This window comes from Aquarana catesbeiana, linkage group LG06 (assembly GCF_042186555.1).
Source record: "Aquarana catesbeiana isolate 2022-GZ linkage group LG06, ASM4218655v1, whole genome shotgun sequence".
Lineage (NCBI taxonomy): Eukaryota > Metazoa > Chordata > Amphibia > Anura > Ranidae > Aquarana > Aquarana catesbeiana.
In genome coordinates this window covers 149,948,708-149,970,136 of record NC_133329.1, presented here as the reverse complement: position 1 = coordinate 149,970,136, position 21,429 = coordinate 149,948,708, and the positions used below count along the sequence as shown (strand labels likewise).

Sequence of the window (21,429 nt, the reverse complement as noted above, 5' to 3'; positions counted from 1 at the left end):
TATCGCAAAAAATAAAAAAAACCCAGTGGTGATTAAATACCACCAAAAGAAAGCTCTATTTGTGTGAAAAGACGAAAATTGGTCTGGGCAGGAAGGGTTTATAACTGTATTGAAGTGGTTAAAAGTGTTAAAAATACTTTTAAAACTTTAATACAATGGTAAATATTTTGCTGTGGAAGCTTTAATAAAGCTAGGTAATGTTCATGTATTTATTATTGTTAATTGGCTTAACTTCATAGGTTATGCTCACCTAAAGTAAGTTGGAATCCCTTTCAGAATTCACTACATTTTGATTTTGGCTTTGTCCTTGCACTATACATTTACAATGCCTGTTCAGTGCATTAATACTGAAGTTTACTTATGGCAATTTTTACAAGCAATTTTTACAAGCTGGACCAATACAACTATGTAAAAATTACAATACCTAAACTTTAGCTTTAAATTATATAGCAAATAAGAGTTGTTACACATGTTACTCTGTGTCCATTCTCTTGTTAAACTGTTTATTTCACCAAGAATGCCATTAAACCTCTTTAAAGAGGAAGTAAACTTCCTCTGCAGACATTTACCTATAGGTAAGCCTATAATAAGGCTTACCCGTAGGTAGTGTAATCACTGTTTAGGAGATATTTACATTACATGCAGCCAGTGACATCACTGGCCTTTGCGCTCTGAAGGAATGGCCACAGGTGCCGTTCCTTCTGAGCCCTGTGCTGTGAAGAGTGGCTCCCGCATGCATGCACGGGAGTGACGTCATCGCGGCTCCGGCCACTCACAGCTCCAGAGCCTGCAAACCTGGAAGAAACTCCGGGGAAGATGTCAGCATTCTCAGCGGTGTGCGGGCGCCGCTGCAGGGGCTTCGTTCTAAGGTAAGTATTTCATTATGCCTTTGTCTTACAGCTTTTTTTTTCTAAAGAGTTTACAACCTCTTTAACCCTTTCTTGACTAGATTTTTGATTTTTGATGAAGATCAAACCAAATTAGGCAGCTTCATTATGCATCAGTTAACTTGAAAATAACTCTATGACTAGTTTGCTAACTAAATATTGTACACATTATTTTATTTATAATGACGTTTAAAGTGGTTGGAAAGGTACAAGGTTTTTTACCTTCATGTATTCTATGCATGAAGGTAAAAAAACCTTCTGTGTGTAGCAGCCCCCCCCCCCCCCCCCCCGCGCCCAGTACCCCTAATACTTTCCTGAGCCCCCTCTCAAAACAGCAATCTCCACAAGAGCCTTGCCTCTCCTGGGACTCCCACTCTTGATGGGCTAGTGACATTGGCTCCTGCTGCTGTCAATCACAGCCAGTGAGCCATTCAGGAAAAGGTGGGGCAGGGCCAAGCTGTGGCTCCAAGTGTGAACGGACACACAGAGCAGCAGCTCGGCTCGGGTGCCCCCATAGCAAGCTGTGTGCTGTGCGGACAACCTACAGGGGGAGGGGACAGGAGCACTGATGTGGGACCCGAGAAGAGGAGGATCCGGACTGCTGTATTCAAAACCACTGCACAGAGCAGATAAGTATAACATGTTTGTTATTTATTTTTATTTTTTTTTTCAAGTTTTACCATCACTTTAAGGCTTCAACTCAGTGCACTGTTCTAATAAATACCTTGCACGTTTTTTTTGTAAGCTGACAAATAGACAAAAATGTGAAAAAAATAAAAAATGTTATTGGTAATTACACATTTTTAATAATTTTAAAAAATTGTACACATGATGTATGTTGTACATGCAGCAGGGCCCAGAGAGGTAGGAAGGGTTTTTCAAGTTTTTGTGAAAAGGTGATATAATGCTTCAAAGTGGTTGTAAACCCACTAAAAAAAAAAAAAAAAAAAAACCCTGCAAGACAAAGGCATAATGAGCTAGTATGCATAGCATATAGGTTTAGGAGATATCCATGGTAGCTACAGGTAAGCCTTATTATAGACATATGTACCTGTAGTAAAAAGTGGTTTGTAAGGGTGTACAACCACTTTAAAACACTGAATTAGTATGACCAGGGAACTAGTATTTTCAGAAGGAGTATTAGCTAGTGTCAATTCATACTTCCTGAGTACAGGTTTCCTTTAAAAAAAAATGAATATATAACCAGCAGTATATGTTTACAATCATAAACTGTTTCTGCTCATTTGCTGGTTAGTTATGCCCCAAGGCTAACACTGAGCTGAATAACAGTTTGGACCTTGTGAACGGACAGTGTTTCAATTTTGTGTAAAATGTGGAACTGTTTAAAATGAAAATATTTTTATCTATAATAGGCTTTATACAAATATCTACAAAATGACTAATTTGAGAAATACCCAAGAGTACAAAGAAAGTAGTACTATCCCAAGGCAAAATGTCTTTACCAGTAAGTCACGACACATGCACAGGTCATCTTACTAAAGAAATTCAATGCTGAGCTATTTTTATTAGCCACATCTTGCCATGGGCTTTTAACTTGTCTTACCTTTTCATGCATTTTCTAAGTAAGTCAGCAAATGAAACAAGGAATTGTAGTATTTTATCTCAGACCTTGATCTAGATAGATATCTTAAGGTGCAGATTCTCTGGAAAAATAATTGTAAACCTTCAAAAAAGTCAGCAAGGACATGGATATTGATTATCGAAAGACAGCTCGTCAGGAAGCCTTTGTAAAAAAAAAAAACACTTCATTTCCTATAACTTTTTAAGAAAGTAACAGAATTTTGAGTGTTTTTAGGCTATCATATGTGTCAAGGCATACATTCCCTGGACTGTGATGTTATTTGTGACTTTTGCAAAAGTTATATTGCACTAAACTTTTCATCCAGCCATCCAATAAATTATATTTTAAAATGCTAATAAATAAAAGTAAAAAAAAAGTAAAAAAAACATGATTTTAATTCTTTAGACTAATCTGCAACTTTACCTACAATGCCACATGCCATAATTTGTTCATATGACAGGCACCAGGGTTTACATATATATACAGTATCTCACAAAAGTGAGTACATCCCTCCCATTTATGTAAATATTTTATTATATCTTTTCATATGACAACAGTAAAGAAATGACACTTTGCTACAATGTAAAGTAGTGAGTGTACAGCTTGTATAACAGTGGAAATTTGCTGTCCCCTCAAAATAACAACACACAGCCATTAATGTCTAAACTGCTGGCAACAAAAGTGAATAAACCTGGGACAGAGGCTTTTGGAGGGGACTGAATGCTAGCCTCTTGCCTACCGATTATGGGCCCTGGCATTTGGGGGAACAGTGCTCTTTGTGAGCTGTATGCCTGGGGACCCTTGAGGTGGCGTTATTTTAGATTCAGGTTCATGTCCCCCAAGACACACAGACTCTGGGGACCCTGGATATGCCATATTACAAATAGTGACTGATTCATACTGTTGGGACACATACTGTTAGATGCTGATGTTATCAACTCCAACCACCTGTCTGTTGTCTTCTATAATGTAAATGAGTCTAGTGTGGCTTCTCTTTCAGCCATTGTTGCCTGGGCTAAATTAACCCTGCAATTGTATGAAGGAGTTCTGTGTTGAGATGTATGATAATGTGTATTGTATAGTCAGTGAGCTAGGAGACATGAAATCTGTCCTAAAGGTCATGTCTCTGAGTCACCTAGGCTGTCTAAAGGATTAGATAATTAGCTCATGTTAATTAGGTTTCTGGTGAGAGGTTGTATTGTCATCCTGCTGTATATATTTGTGTGAGATCTCAAAATAAAGATTCATTCCTGTTTGACCCTCAATACAGAGCCTTGTCTCATACTTGGGGGGAGAATTATTTGTATGTGTTTCTTGTTCGGCTGATTGAAGTGTTCGGTAGCTGCCTTTGTGTTCGGAAGTGGAATGTCTTAAAGGGCTTTAACCCCTTTCATACTCGGGGTGCCATTACAACACTCCTAAGTGAAAATGTCCAAATTGGGCCTAAAGTGTCAAAGTGTCAATATTTTGTGTGGCCACCAATATTTTCAAGCACTGCCTTAACCCTCTTGGGCATGGAGTTCACCAGACCTTCACAGGTTGCCACTGAAGTCCTCTTCCACTCCTCCATGACGACATCGCAAGGCAAGTGGCTGCTGAGTGTATATCCACAAATGATTGATACCGCATCCTAAATTTGTATGCATTAAAACTGAGGAAATATAAAAAATACAATTGTAGCACTAACCCCAGAGGGGCCACTGGCAATAACATGGGTCTTCTTTACCTGTCCAGAGGCTGCCAGCTCTGTAACCAGTCCCAGAAGCACACCTACAAATTCAGGCTCAGTCTAATGCCCTGTACACACGGTCGGACATTGATCGGACATTCCGACAACAAAATCCATGGATTTTTTCCGACGGATGTTGGCTCAAACTTGTCTTGCATACACACGGTCACACAAAGTTGGCGGAAAATCTGATCGTTCTGAACGCAGTGAAGTAAAACACGTACGTCGGGACTATAAACGGGGCAGTAGCCAATAGCTTTCTTCTCTTAATTTATTCTGAGCATGCGTGGCACTTTTGTGCATCGGATTTGTGTACACACGATCAGAATTTCCGACAACGGATTTTGTTGTTGGAAAATTTTATAGCAAGCTCTCAAGCACACACACGGTCGGAATTTCTGACAACAAGGTCCTATCACACATTTTCCGTCGGAAAATCCGACCGTGTGTACAGGGCATAAGGGTCTTTTTAAGTATTATAGCAGTCTTTAACAAAATGCAGGGAGGAGGCTTAAGGGTGCAGGATACCCAAAAGTGCTCACAGTATTAGGCAGCCTCAAAATAATGCTGAAGAAAGAGAAAATAGCCAGTAAACCTGAGACCCTATGAGACCAGTCACAGTCAGCAGCAACCTCTGGCATTGTACCCTCAAGAAGTACTTCCACACCTGGAGCTTAAAGAGAAAGGCTCCCACCTTTCCAGTTGAGTTTCTACAAGAAAGTTTCCTTCAAGCAAGTTTTCTTTAAGCCCTTAGCCCATAACACATGCTGAGGTCTAGCAGCAGTTGATCTCTGGAACACACACAAACACACACATCCCCCTCCCAGGGGAAAGTCCCAAGGGAAAAAAAAGACTGATTAGATCCTCCCAAATATTTATCTTCTCCCTTTTTTTTCTCCCTCTTCTTATGCCTTCAGGGCCAACTGCTCAGGAATTGGCTAAGGTCAGATAACTATTCATAATTCAGTGATTGACCCTTCCAAACTATTTCTGGGACATTATTTTAGAAGCAGGCAGAAGCAATCAGCCACCAGGTTTAGGGATAAACCTGATCAGGCCTACAAAGTAAATTACAGCTCTGGATACAGAAGAGCCATAAACTACATTGTACATTTATCAAGCCCAGGGAAGAGGCACTACACAACAATTTTATTTGCTTACAAAATTACCGGTACAATTAAAAGAAATTGTATAAAAGCATAGTAGTCACAACCATAAAGTTTAACCTTCCTATAAGTGTGTCCCAGTCCAGTACATCTTAACATATAGTCTCAAACTCTCACTTCAATGAATGGTTTTATCATTGACAATGCAGTGGACAGTGAACTTTATTTATATGTGCCTTTCTCAGATATCTTCCACTTCCTTGGGAGAATAGGAGGGGGCTAACACTAGATAAACATGTGTATAGTTGTACTTGTCAGCTCAAGCTTCCCATGACACTCCACACCACTAGTTTCATGTGTGCAAGTGCCTGCCTGAATGGTGACATCACAGTGCTATAGCCTCACCCAACTAGTTTTTGTCACCGACGCATTTTCTCAGGAGCAGTAACAGAATTATCCATCAGTATATTCAACCACATAATCATTTGCATGATAATTTGCAAAGATATAATAACTTATTATTATTCAGTCATTATATTTCACTACATTTCATTGTGCCAGGGTAAATAAATGCAGTTTATGAAATTAAATATACAGTACAAACTGCAAACATTAAATGTATCATATGCATAACGAGATGTAGAGAGTGGGTATACAATTTATACATATCATAATTTACTACTGTTGTCTTATGCCAATTTGATACAGATCCATAAAAAACTGATACATACCTATAAATTATATTGACATTACGCAAGGTCTTTTTTTATTGGCAGCCCCAATTCCTCAAAGAAAAAGTTTTAAAAGGGTGGCACAAAGCACCATAAGGGGAAAAAAAATTAAATTAAATACATACTGTCACCATGACTCACAGATCCTGGGTGCTGGATATCCCACAGAATTGTGCTCCTGCACAGTGCAGCATAGGCTATTCTCTCCTCATTTGGTACCTAATATATTATCTTCAATGTTTGCGTTACTCTGGATTGTGTGTATGTGATGCTATCGTTGAGGTTTTTCAGTCACAGATGAAAACAAACAATGCCTCATGTAATAAACCAAGAATTTTTTAAAAAGTTTAAACAATTCCCAATCTGTGGTTTTATATCAATATAACAAAAGCATTTTATTGCTTTTTACTATTTCTGTAAACTAGAGGAGCTATTGTTGCAATTGGCTAATTGTTAAAATAATAATATACACAATATAACTACTGCATATGATTACTGAGTAATGTTGTACAAAGACATTTATATAAACCTGATCTCTGGTGAAAAAAAATTCCTTTCTACTCTACCTGTCTTTAGCTATCTAGCTAATCAATATATATATATTTTTTAAAGTACCTTAAAGCATTCTCCGCATTGAAGTTAAAAAACCTTCTAAGATCAGCCCCTCCCTAGCCCCCCGATCCTGATCCAGCGATGTGCAGCAGCGCTGCTCTCTCTCTCCTCACTGGGCATGGAGGCAGCAGCAGGAGTCATTGTGAAATTTACATTTTTTTTTGCCTTTGGCCACCAAGTATCTCCAATCTTCTTCAATGATGAAGCCTAATTAATAGAAGGTATCCTTCCTGCGGAACCCATTAGGGACTCCTCTAGACTGGCTCTAAGGAGAGGTGCTATAGATCCATTGAGGGTAGTGGTGAGAGTAAAATCAGACCCTTGTATTATGGGAAAGGTGAGTTTCTTGTATAAAGGCAACATCACATGCTCGAGAGTGAAAAAATATTATAAGTCACGTGTGGTTAACAGTGTGGTTTATAGTCTTGGATTGTGCTTTTAATGTCAGTGCAGCAACCAGCATATGATGGAAATCTATTAATATACTCACACTGGGAGCCATGAATATTCGTTGATGTATACTATTTTATTAAAGAGTTCAAACATGTTTTGCTTCAGGCACACCAAGACTAAGGGACCCCAAGAGATTGGCAGTAGTAGGAGGAGAGGAAAATGTAATCTTGTAGTTAATACGTTGATTTTTTTTTTTGAAAAAAAAAAAAGCTTCTCAAAAACACATAGCAGAAGATTGTGTAAATCATACCTTTCTAGTAGAAAATGTTGCTTCTACATTTTTTAGAGCTACAGTATACCATTACATAGTACAATAAATTGAAACATGATTGGTTGCTGTGGATTAAAACACTGTGTACATCATTATATTTAGAGCAGTATATCCAACATTATATCCCTACTTTTCCTGCACTCCCCTGACACTCTTTTAGTGCCTGGAGCTGTAGATAATACTCTATATTTTAGAGTATAGGGGAGTATGTCACTCATATGATAATGCTGGTTTATTCAACACTGTCACATGGGGTGTCTATAGTCCTGGTAAGGCTACCGCTCCAGCAACTCATGGCTTACACAAGTCTTTTTTTTACTTTCTGAGGCTGAACAGAGCAGAAGGAGAGTGGAAGGAGGGCAAGTTTATTCTGCCAAGGAGTGTGCTGCTACGTGAACCTGTTTCCTTGCCTATGCATTTACTTTACTTGTTTACTCAGGCCTTGTTTGTGATCAAGCCTGCAAGGCTTGGTCAGGCGCATGAGGAGGCTGGGAAGGCTGCTAACTAAGCAATACATCAATCCCTATTTTTTTTTAACTTCTGTGCAAAATGATCTTCTTTTGTGCACCCCTGGGTTCCGTGCTCTGAAAATCCAAAAAGAGTCAGTGCCATGTTCCTTTCAGGGTGGTGGCATCTAAAAGCTAGTCCAGCTTGCCAACATGTCAGTGGACCTGAATGAATGCAAAGATCTTGGATTTGTGCAAGTGTAAATGTATTATGTATGATAAGCCTTCTATGCTCAGATTCTGTATGTGGATATAGTCATGTTGCTAAGGCAAGTGTCTGTGCATTATATAAGCAGCTCTACCACTGCTTGTAAAATGGTAGCAGTGCTAAGTTGATTTTTTTGCAATTTTTACAGTGCTTCATGTTAAAGCAACATCTAGCTTTTTAATCCTGACAGATATCCTTCTAGGTAAACATTAACCGATAAAGTTCTTATTCTTTAACGTAGCTATGCATCCTTTTTCAAATCTACATTTCAAGATGATCTGCAGCAATTATTGAAAGAACTTTGTGCTGTTTTTATTGTTACCCTGATTAATCATTAGGAACCTCTTCTTACTGCTGTACATGTGCTGCATTTAAATCTCCACCCTGCGTTAAACTAATTTCTAAGGACTTTGCACCCAATCCTGCTGTTCTGAATACGCCATTCCAGCGTGTAATAATTAATCAATAAGCTTTATGGCGCTGCTCTACAAACTGTTTCCTGGTTAGAGTGAGAATTGTGTAACAGTCCTGCCGTCGCTGGGTAGACAGTGAAAATGTCCACCAGGTACCACCAGGCCGCAATAGACGGTTATCTGGATATCTTGAAAGAAGCCACTAGGAAAGATATTAACACATCAGATGGAGATGGTATGACACCCCTTCTCTTAGCAGCCTATCACGGGCATCTGGATGTCTTGGAGGTTGTGTGCAACCGAGGGTAAGCTGATGCATTACCTATCTATCATTAAAACGCTAACTAGAATATTTAAAAAAAAAAACACTAGAGTATTACCACCCAGTTTATGTGGATAAAAGTTAATATGATTGGTATTTATGAAGAGCTTCCATAACTCATCAAACAAAATATATTTTACAAGTAAGAATTTATAGTCTAAAACTACTTCCTGTCCAGTAATTTTGTACAAGAAAAGTGTCAGCTATCATTTGTCAATGTTGTAGGTACAGAGTCTCTGTCAGGGCTAGATTACAGAAATGAATGAATAAATATACTGTGTAACTACAAAAATTTATTAAATTTACTCATAACTGTATGTTAGAGTCCAACCTGTGAATGATTTTATGGCTTGTTTTAAACAATAGTATAGGAAAAGCAGTGATGTTGCCATGCTACCTTATCTAATATTTTCAAAATTACTACCGAAACACAATCTAAATGTATTAACATAATATCTTTACATATCTTATTATACCTTCGTATTTAACATGTTCCCCTCTACAGCATTTTTTTTCTTCATTTCTGCATATGTTAAAATCTGTATTTTTGGCTATAAAATGTGTTTAAAGTTAAAGTGGCGCTCCACCCAAAAGGAGAAGCTCCACTTGTATGCTTCCTCCCCCCCTCTGCTGCCATATTTGGCACCTTTTGGGAGGGGGCAGGTACCTGTTTTTGACAAGTGCCCGTTCCCCACTTTCATGGGACCTCGCTGCAGCGAGGTCCTCTGGAAGTTCGTCCCCCTCCTTCCCCCACCTCCAGACCATTCACAAAGCGCAGCGCGCTTCGCACATGCACTCTAGGGAACCGGCTGTGAGGCCGCAAGGCTTCACTGCCGGTTTCCCTTACAAGGAATGGTGGCAGCAGCAACCGAGAGATGGATCCCTAACAGGCAAGTGCCCTAATATTAAAAGTCAGCAGCTACAGTATTTATTTTTTGGTGGGGGGCCTGGAGCTCCGCTTTAAAGCCCCCAGGACATAATATATTTTCTGAAAGCAGAGGCCTTGTAAAATAAAAAGTTGGTTGTTATAATTTTTTATGTTGCATTATATTTGCGCAACTGTTTATCAAATGAATATTTTCAGGAAAAAAATATACTAAAATTAATTTTAGTGCAAACAAACAAAATGTAATACTTACTTTTTGACAAAATATAACATCAAGCAAAAATATACCAAACATGTCAAGTTTTAAATTGCATGCGCTTCTGATATTGTGAAAAATTATGATACCCAAAATTCTCCACAGGTAATGTTTTCAAAGCCTATAAATTTCATCAGTTTAGAATAGACCATGAATCCTGGCACTAGAATTATTACTCTTACTCAAACGTTCACTGAAATACCTCACATGTGTGGTGCAACCACCGTCTACATACACATGCACACCCTGTGCCACATTTGCATTTACATTTACAGTAACACTAAAGACAAAACATGTTTTTCATTTTGGATTGAATAAGGGAGGATTATAACCCCTGTAAGGTTTATCTTTGTCATCTGTGTCCCATTGGTGACATTTTCCTTCACTTCCAGTATATTAAAATAGGGTAAATCCTGAAAGACTAAAAAGTGGTGCTTACACCATATACTCAACAAATTACAATAAAAATATATTGATTAAATAAATAAACATCCAGAAATCCTTATATGCCATGAGTCCAGGTGTTGGAAAGCTTAAGAAGGTTATTTTTTTCTGGTGAGTGAGCACTCAAATCACAAGGTGAATTCTTCAGTTTGGTGGTGTGCAAGGGGACATTATTGTGTTCAGGCACTATTGGTGGACTTTTTCTTATGTGATGGCCATGTGGACATTTCTAATAACACTTCACTTTCTAACATATGATTTCATGGAATATGAGGATTTTTGGATATTTATTTACTTTATTAATTTTATGTTTGTTGTAAATTGTTGAATATATGATGCAAGCAATAAAAACCCGACAGGTGTTTTAATCCCTCTCTACTCTAGCCAAAAAAAATATATATATACATATATATATATATATATATATATATATATATATATATATATATATATATATTGTCTTTAGTTATACTTAACTTTTTTATAAAATGTTATTATTTTATTGATTTTCCATTTAAATTTTTTTTTTTTCATTTAACCTTAATGCTATTACAAATGGGTTACTGTAATATGTTCCCTATGTGATAGCATTGGGCAGGTAAAAAATACACTTTATGGAGACATCCAAGGGCTAATAGACCCTAAGGCTGGGTTCACACTATTGCGAATTGGATGTCGGTTTCCCCGCATCCAATTTTCATGTCAGGAGACTATGACCGGCTCTCTATGGATAGGCTCTGGTGGGAATTGCACACGAGTGTAATTCGTCTTCTGGTCAATTTCAGGTCCAAATTCAACAAAAAATTCATACTGAAATGGGACCTTAGCTGCTTCCCTGGCTACAGCAGCTTGGGAATTACAGCTCTGAAACATGATATGCTCAGAACTGAGGGCTTTCAGCTTCATAAACAGCAGAGGAGATTGGGGAATGGATGTTCCTTGATCTCTTGCCGCTTGCCATCCTGAGACCTATTATTTTAGTCCTGGGAAAAGTGGGAGGGGGGGTGCAACCGCCCAAACTGTAAAAGTGATCACTTTTACATGACAGCCGGCTGAACAAAATGGAGAATAGGGTCATGGCTGTAGTACATCCAAACAAGCAAATTAGAGAAGTGTCTTTTTTCTACATTACCTATTTTAGATCTTTATAGGTTCATGACAATGACGTTTTTAAATCTCTGTCATATCTTTATTGCTTTGTCTCCACTGGGGAGAATAACCCTCACCTTTTGTTCCAGTGACTTTGTCACTAAGACATAATGGAACAGGAAAGTCAAATGAAAACTGTTGGAACAGTGGTAGAGAAGAAATCGCTGAATGGGGGCATAATGAAGGATTCAACAAACAAATATTGGTTTTCCCCTCACTTTTGGTAGATTTTCTCTTACTTTTCATCATGCTTCTGAGACAATCTATGAAGCTATCTCCCCAAACAGGGACGGCAAAATTGTTGGAAAGCTACTACAGATATGTTTCTTGACAGTTAAAGCAGGCCTTCAGTCATTTTTTCAACTTTCCATCTATTAAATCCTCTGCCCTTGTTGTTTTACCTTTGGACAGTAAAACATTTTTATTCTGCCAGTAAATACCTTATACAGCTCGCTTCCTGTTTCTTCTCTGGAAAAAAGCCTAGGCTTATGACATCATGCACAGCTCTCTCTCTACTCTTGTGAGAGTTTGCCAGGAAGGGAGGAGGGTGAGTCATACGAGGGCCAATGAGAGCTGCAGGGCTGCAGGGCTGCAGAGCTGGAGGTGTGCCTCTCTGTGTATCTGTGTAAATCCGGGAAGTGAACAGGTAGCAGCTTCAGCTGCCCACAGCTAAAATGGATGCAGCCAGACTCAGTGGAGGGAGATTTCTGCAGCATATTTGGCAAATACAGAATCCAGTATATATAAAATAATATGCAAAGTGGTTGGAGGGAAGCTTCAGAATGGCAAAGATGTTTTTATTACAAATGATGTGAGCAGATTGCAGTTCCTCTCTAATGCCCCGTACAGACGATCGGACATTGATCGGACATTCCGACAACAAAATCCATGGATTTTTTCCGACGGATGTTGGCCAAACTTGTTTTGCGTACACGCGGTGTTGTCGGAACTTCCGATCGCCAAGAACGCGGTGACATACACCACGTACAACGAGACCAGAAAAGGCCAGTTCAGAACCAAGCGCGGCACCCTTTGGGCTCCTTTTGCTAATCTCGTGTTAATAAAAGTTTGGTGAGAGACGATTCGCGCTTTTTCAGACTCGTGGTTTTCAGATCGTTTTCTGCTGTTCAGTTTGTGCTTGTGGGTTTTTTATCTGCTCTTCAGTGTGTGCAGCAAGCTACATGTGAAATAAATGTGAAAAAATATGTGCAACTCTAATCACACAATGTGCAAGTCCACTGAAAATTGTGTTGAGGCATGTGCGATTTCTCCAGAGTGAGAAATGCAAAGATTATTATATTGAAATTTTGTACAAATATACTATAAATGCACTTAAAAATTTTTTCAACTAAAGAATGATCGATCCAATTGGTGCCAATGAAAATGGGGTGAAAGTTACTAAATAAATAAATAATTAATTGGATATATTCCCTGTGGTAAGAGCTAAACACTCCATGATGCTGAAAAAGATAAATAATAAACTTATAACAGTGCGATATATATACAATTGATAAATATAAATAAAATAATGCCGGTAAGGTGCGATTAAGTATAGATGATTTAGTTCATGAGATGGGATTAATAATAGACAACAGTTCAATCCTCAGTAACCTGGATTCCTGCAGTACTTGTTTGTTCACACTATAGGTTATTTCTTCCACAGCCACAATAACTAGTAATTTTCTCAGTATCAGATGATTTATGTAAAACAAATAAAGAGAAAAATCATTGCGCAATATTGCTACAAAGAAAGTCCACAAGCAAAACAGCACAGTGATACACTCACATGTGCCCGACTTGTTTAAGGCATGCAGATAGGCAGATAGGCAGATCTCAGCTGGCCGCTACGGACGAGGCTTGTATTACAAGCTGCTGCTGTTTGATACAATGTATTCGGCAGACTACGTCCTAGGCTCCTCCCACGGGTTGCGTCACTGACACGTGAGAAAGTCACGTGTCAGTGATGCAATGTGTGGGAGGAGCCTAGGACGTAGTCTGCCGAATACATTGTATCAAACAGCAGCAGCTTGTAATACAAGCCTCGTCCGTAGCGGCCAGCTGAGATCTGCCTATCTGCCTATCTGCATGCCTTAAACAAGTCGGGCACATGTGAGTGTATCACTGTGCTGTTTTGCTTGTGGACTTTCTTTGTAGCAATATTGCGCAATGATTTTTCTCTTTATTTATTTTACATAAATCATCTGATACTGAGAAAATTACTAGTTATTGTGACTGTGGAAGAAATAACCTATAGTGTGAACAAACAAGTACTGCAGGAATCCAGGTTACTGAAGATTGAACTGTTGTCTATTATTAATCCCATCTCATGAACTAAATCATCTATACTTAATCGCACCTTACCAGCATTATTTTATTTATATTTATCAATTGTATATATATCTCACTGTTATAAGTTTATTATTTATCTATTCTCAGCATCATGGAGTGTTTAGCACTTACCACAGGGAATATATCCAATTAATTATTTATTTATTTAGTAACTTTCACCCCATTTTCATTGGCACCAATTGGATCGATCATTCTTTAGTTGAAACATTTTTTAAGTGCATTTATAGTATATTTGTACACAATTTCAATATAATAATCTTTGCATTTCTCACTCTGGAGAAATCGCACATGCCTCAACACAATTTTCAGTGGACTTGCACATTGTGTGATTAGAGTTGCACATATTTTTTCACATTTATTTTTTGCGATTTTACATTTTAGCGACCTGGTAGTTTTTATTGTATTTATATTTGATCACATTTGTCTTTTAGCACAAACTTTATTTTATTCACATTGATTGAATTATGCATCAGAGCGCATCAATCTATTTTATACGTATTTAATTTCTATGTGATTCTGATCACTGTGTAATTGATAGCAGCTTGATTTCATATTTTTCAATCAAACAACTATTATCAATCACTTAATTAGAATGTAATCGCACGTGCATTCACATATTTTGATTTACACTTATATGTCACGGTGAGAACATTATTGCGCTTGGCATTTTGTTTATTTATTTTATAAGCTACGCGTGACTCTGTCATTGTCTTCTTGTTCGTTCGTTACTGTTTTTCAGGTCGCTCTTCACAGGCCTTGCTGTTCTTAAGTGCGTTCTGTTACTTCGTTCTGAGCAGCCGACCGTTTTCTAACCATGTTGCGTATACGTACTCCTCGTAGAGTTCGTGCTGTGCGGGGGCTTGGTGTTGGGGTCCTTACCTTGACACAAGTCCAGTCCATGAACAGGGTGGGGAGAAGTTCATGGACCAAGAATTGGTTGCTCGAGCGTGACCAGTTCTGTCATATGCCTTTGCTCCATGAGATCCGTGAGAATAATCCTGATGATTTCAGGAACTTTCTCCGGATGACGGACCCCGTATTTCACCGTTTGTTGGCTTTGCTGACCCCTTATATTAGTAGGCAGGATACCTGCATGAGGCAAGCAATCACTCCGGAGGAGAGGCTCGTCGCCACCCTGCAGTACTTGGCGACGGGGAGAAGCCTGCAGGACTTGAAGTTCTCGACAGGCATCTCCCCCCAGGCTCTGGGGATCATTATCCGAGAGACCTGTTCTGCCATCATCCAGGTCCTGCAGAAGGAGTATATTAAGGTAAGATTTTTATCCTTTAACATCACATTTTATTGTATTTAATGTTTGATAATATATTGTAGTTCTTTCCTCATTCCGTAATTACCATGATTGTAATATGCTGTGAATGTCCCCTTTGTCCTCATGCATGCTGGATTTTTATGTAATTATTTTTTTTCTCCTTCATACATATTTGCCTTCACTTACCTCCCCAGCATGGTCTCCTGCCCCTATATTCACCTCATGTAGTCACTTAACAATGTATTTTGTCAGCTCCATAGTAGTGCTTTACCCCAAACACCCCCTAAAATGTTTATAAATGTGATTTGTGCTTTAAATTCAGGCAGAGTGCCAAAGGCTTTTTTTTGGGTGTCCCCAAATCATTTTTAACCCTCCCTCCCCCCAACTGCTAAGTCAGCCAAACCCATACACACTATACCCATCTCTTTTGTGGTCAGATGGGATGGGTGTTATTTACTAAAGGCAAAGACACTTTGCACTACAAGTGCACTTGAAACTGCACTTGTAGTGCAAAGTGGATTTTACCTTAGGAAATAACACCCATTGTGACAGAAAACACCAATTAGAGCACCACAAAAGTGTTGAAGCGTTGAAACAATAATCCACACATTCTTGATTATCAATCTTTTTAATACCAGCACAATCACATGTGCATTTAGAAAAGGTTTTTAAAACAAACCAACATGTTTGTTGTATAATAATTTTTGGGGTTACATTAGAAAAAGTAGAAATGTCAACTTAAGATAAAACCGGCATGTTTAAAACCAACCAAGAAAGACACAAATCTTGAACTTACAAAGTTCACATTTGGTAGAACTTGAAGGCAATATCAGACATGAGTATTTACAAATTGTGTTTGATATTGCGTTCAGATGGGGTGAAGTCACCCCAGGAAAAGCCAAATTTTGAAGATGCACACAAATTTACGAATGTCAACATGTGCTACCTGCCATCACGGGGGGATCAAGGGACGTGTTTTGGGGGTGCAACCCCTTCCTCACAGCTACTTGATTATTGAGTAAGGGGTTGCACCCCCAAAACGTGTCCATTGATTTCCCGTGATGGCAGATAGCACATGTTGACACACTGTGTGCATCTTCAAAATTTGGCTTTTCTCAAATTTGTCAAAAAATGTCATTTAGCACACAAAAAAACAAAGGGATTTTGAGGGGTTTTAAACTCTCCCTAAAATATCAATGATGTTCTTCATTTTTTGAATAACATCATTGATGTTTTTCTTGATGTTTTCCAAGTCCCTATTACACCCCATGATCTCCCCGATCAGGATCTGTGCGCTTTCCGAGGTGAAAGGATCTGGATCCACAACATCACGATCACCTAAAAAGATAGAAACCAAAAAACACCATGTATTATAAATATGCCAGCATCCATCTCTTACCTGAGCCTGTGGTCGCAGACACTCACCTGTTGTGGTGCCAATTTCCACCACGTCTTCCTCCTCCTGCTGTGCTTGTTCTGGGTGGATTTCAGAGGTAGGGGGTCTCTGGTCTCCTCGGATGAGGGGTGTCCTCCGAGTCTTTTCTCCCTTATGTAAAAAAAAATAGGTCTACTTAGCACACAGATATTTGATGTCAGAACTATAAATATGAAACATTGCTTGGAAGTGGGGTACAATTGTCTGTTTTGGCAGAGTTCCAAGATGTTGCATTTTTCTTGTCCTTTGTGAAGCTTCAATACTTACCTGTTTTGTACAAGCTTCACAGATGGAGACACCCCAATAGTATACACTGGAGCACCTGTGTGGCCCCCTAATAAAAAGGGTGTTCTTGTGTCCCACACTAGTGCTCCAGCGTCCAGATGTGTAAACAGCTGCTGAGTGTCCTCTCCTTACACAGAATCTAGTTTGCATTTCATTCTAGTAACAAACCCATCTACACAACCAAATTAGTTTCACACAAGTAGGCCCTAAAAAATGTGGGCAAATGCATATGGCCAAAACAATGGTGTTTTATAGGCCGAAAGAAAAATGTTTGATACGAATGAATAATGTGCCCATGAACATGAAAGTTGACATTTTAAACTGGATAACAGTTAAGAAAAGCACATGGAGCAGCACGAACGTAATAAACACAAAAAGACTAGGAACACAGCACAACTACTTACTTTTTTGCAGCACTCTCCGGATCTTTCTGTACTGCTTGTGCTCTCTTAATTTTAGGTCCGACCACCACTTCCTGAGCTGATCTTTCGATCGACGTACCCCGAAATTCCGGTGCAGACTTTTGACCACTTTCGCCATGATCTTTCGGACATTGGGGTTGGGGTAAGGTCCATACTTCCCGTCATAGTCGGCCTTCTTCAGGATGTCGACCATCTCCAACATCTCCCCAAAGGACATATTTGATGCCTTAAATCGTCTCCTTCTGGATCGGGACGTTTCTGCCTCCGGGCTTTCCTCCTCCTCGTTGGTGTAATTATCAGACACCTGCTCTGACTCCGCCATGTGCTCTTCCCCACTGTGCCGAATGAGAAGGGGCGGGGAATAGACTATAAAGAACGTCAGGGGCGGGCGGAGTTTCACGCATTCGCAGTGTCTATAATGCGTAACACGCGTGCGTAGTACGTACGATCTGTGAGCGGAGGAAGGAGTAACGGAGGTGCCGATCGTGATTGTAAAGGTAAGATTTAACATTGGGCCTATACTGACTCTAGATTGAGGCCTGTATTTGCACAAGTTTAGAAGACTTTAGGCTGACATTAGGGTTTGTCTTGTGTTGTGTCTTGCAGTGAAAATGGATATCTTGAAAGATAAGTACTTTATGCCAATCTTCATTGATATGTTCAGGGAGCTGCCCTGTCTATGGGAGATAAACCACCCTGAATATAAGAACCAAACAAAGAGGAAGGCAGCGCTGGATCAATTGCTGGAATTTGTGAAGACGGTGATCCCCACGGCAGACATCACCTATTTGAAGATCCTAATTGGTGGCCTGAGGAGCACTTATCTAAGGGAGCACAAGAAGGTCCAGGATTCCCAGAGATCAGGAGCTGCAGATGACATTTATGTCCCCAGGCTGTGGTACTATGACAGGCTGCATTTTCTGGCAGGTCAGACTGAACCCAGGCCAGCACTCTCCAATCTTCCTTCCAGGCTTCCTTCCCCCCCCAGCTGAGGCTTCTGAAGCCCAACCTGGGCCTTCCAGGCAGCAACATGTGGAGGAGCCCAGCTTGAGCCAGGTATAGCATTCCTCTAAATCTTCATGGTTGTCCAATCAATGATGTTAACTAGATGTTAGTTTGGAGTACTAATTTATGATTGTGATTGATGATGCATAAACTACAACTATGTCCCTTTTTCATACACAGGGAAGTCTCAGCCAGGAGGTGGCCGGGCCAAGCAGGCTGCCTGATATCCAGGTACCTCCCCTACACCTTCAAAGACAAAGTGGCAGGAAGAGGAGTAACCTGGAGGAGGCTGCCATAGGCCTCTTTTGGAAGGCTACAGAGGCACTGAGAAGCCCCCACAGTGTGGAGGAGGACTTTGCTGGCATATCTGCCTGCAAAATGCTGCAGATGGAGGAGGGCCAACGACTCCTGTGTGAGTCCTTAATTTTGGAAGCTCTCAATAAGGGGTTGAGGGGCCAAATAACATGTGCTACCTACATTTGTAACCTCACACATAGTCCTCCTCCTCCAGGTCCTACTACTTCTCCTCCTCCAGGTCCTACTACTCCTCCTCCTCCAGGTCCTACTCCTCCTCCTGCCACATCTCCAACACCAGAGCCACAGCCGGGAAGGAAGTGTGGAAAGAAGACCAGAGAGAGATGACCCTGGGTCCAGTCTGGTCTGGCAAAAGATGCAGCCTCTTGTAGTACCACAGCCTGGGGACATAGATGTCATCTGCTGCTTTCATGATCTCTGGGACTTCTGGACCAGACTGCACTGCCTTAGATAAGGACTCTTTAGGCTACCAATTTTGCAGTAAAAGAATTGATGTCTGCCCTGGGGGTCCAAGGCTTCGCCAATTTATGATGTTTCTCCAGCGTTGCCTCCCTCTTTGTTTGGTTCTGAGCCCTTAATAAAGGATTTTTTGTTTCAATTATACTCGCCTATGTGTGTTTTCCTTAAAAAAGGACAGTTTGTGAGGATTCAGGTACATTTCAAAAATACAATGTGAAATTAACAAGAGACACCAACACCAAACAATCTCCTTGAGATTAAATAATACAAGATAATAATGGTGTTGTGGTAACTTGACACACAAAACACACACAAAAATATTATGGAGTAAAACTTAAAATAAAATAAAACAAAGATCAGCCTTGAAAAAAATACACACCCAAAAAAAAAAAAAAAAAAAAACAGCCTTGAAAAAAAAAAAAAAAATAAAACAACAAAAAAGAAATTTGGTCAGATGTGACAAATCAAAATATATTAAGGGAATCACGATAAATAATAAAGAAAGAAGTCTGTGTGAATATGAGCAGCAAAACTACTTCATTCTTCTCACATTATAAAGAAGAAGAGAGTGCGCTGTATTAAACCATTTTTTACATTGCAGCGTGACGAAAGTGCTGTATCCATTGCGAATGCTAATTTTACCAGACCGAGCTGTTCCGTCTCGGAATTTCTTCTGAGCATGCGTGGCACTTTGTGCGTCGGAATTTTACACACACGGTCGGAATTGACGCGATCGGATTTTGTTGTTGGAAAATTTTATAGCCTGCTCTCAAACTTTGTGTGTCGGAAAATCCGATGGAAAATGTCAGATGGAGCCCACACACGGTCGGAATTTCCGACAACACGCTCCGATCGCACATTTTCTGTCGGAAAATCCGACCGTGTGTACGGGGCATAAGATGTTGCTAAACAAATGCAAAAGCCTTCTTTCCTTAGAAAGGACTGAAACACACAGAGACAGGAAATCATGTCATAAGCATTTAGTTCCACAAGAGAGAACATTACTACCACTGCTTCATGGTAAAACGAATATGTGTCCAAGACAACAGGTCTAGGTGTGAATACAGTTTAAATGTTTTTCTGCTTTGGTAGTGTTAACCACTTTTCTGCATTTTAGCTGAGACAGTTCATTTGTGATTTTGCTAGTGTAGCACTATCCCTGTAGGGGTTGCAGATGGCAGGGTTCCCCACTGCTGCATATACAGGCCACAAGTAACTTCCACACTTTCTCCAGAGGCCAGGAACAGTCTTTGAGCTTTGTTTTTGATGTTTTATTAGGGGGTAATAACTTGGATGGGGAAAAGGAATTATGGGATGCCCAGCTTGATAATAACAAAACCAAGGACAACTTCCTCCCTATGTACAACTCCAATTGATTCTTCTCCTTTACTCTGTACAGCTCTGATTGATTTCTCTTCCTTAGTCTGTGTACAGCTCTGATTTTTTCCTCTTTTAGTAGCTAATAGTCTTTGTAAGAAAAGCAACAGCCCCTTGAGGACTAGCAAATCTCCACCCCCTTTAGAAAGTAGCACAATGTGTTGTGAACTGCATCCTGGAGCACCTCTAACTCCTTTGTAGACACTGGTCCCAGCTCTAACACTGCAGGAAACGCTAGCCCACCTGGCTGCTTCTCCACCAGCTCACTTGGTTGCTTCTTCACCAGTCTACCTGTCACGTACCTGGTAGAAGTCTGAAATGACGAGGTCAGCCTCTCTTGTATCTCCAATCCAAGCCCCACTGGAGATGGAACAGATGGTGGCAAGGATCAGGAGGAACATGAGTGCCTGTGAATGCTGCATGCAGAACTTGCCGGAAGTGTTGCAGACTAGGAAGTGCAGGCAGGGTTTCTGGTGAAGAGCTGAAACCAGCAAAGCTGAGAGGAGGGACGGCTAGCACAGGTACTCGGAAACAGCGTGGAGCCAAACAGGAGACAGGAGCAAGGTCATCAGATAAGCCGGGTTCAGTAACGGGCGGGCAGCGAGGTACCAAGCTGTAAACAGGAGCAAGGTCAAACAAAAAGCCAGGATCAGGAACCGGTAATCAGAGTAATCAGAGTCCAGAAACAGGGTCAGGAAGGCCAGGGTTTCAGCAACAGGAAGTCAAGTCAAACAAACAGGTTTCCAGAATCTCAGGACACAGCTGAAGATCAAGCAGCACCTGTCAGAAATCAGAGCAACCCTTAAATAGGCTGTCAGGTGCCAATTGTGGCCAGATGTGTGTTCCTGCGCAAGGAAATCTGCCGATGCCTGTGAATGCGCACATGCGCACATGCGCGTGCCGGGCGCATCCTGACAGTTCTCTTACACTACCCAACATAAGAAAGGAAACACTTGC

The 21,429-nt window shown here is 40.1% G+C and overlaps 1 protein-coding gene across 1 annotated transcript in view; it reads left to right on the top strand.

Annotated features, from left to right (window-relative positions):
• The first annotated feature begins 8,518 nt into the window (after positions 1-8,518).
• Positions 8,519-21,429, top strand: part of ANKS4B (ankyrin repeat and sterile alpha motif domain containing 4B) — a 123,573-nt gene continuing 110,662 nt past the window's right edge. The window contains exon 1 of the mRNA XM_073591051.1: positions 8,519-8,803. Coding sequence (XP_073447152.1) covers positions 8,640-8,803 — 164 coding nt within the window. The 5' untranslated portion in view covers positions 8,519-8,639. The remainder of the gene's footprint in view (positions 8,804-21,429) is intronic.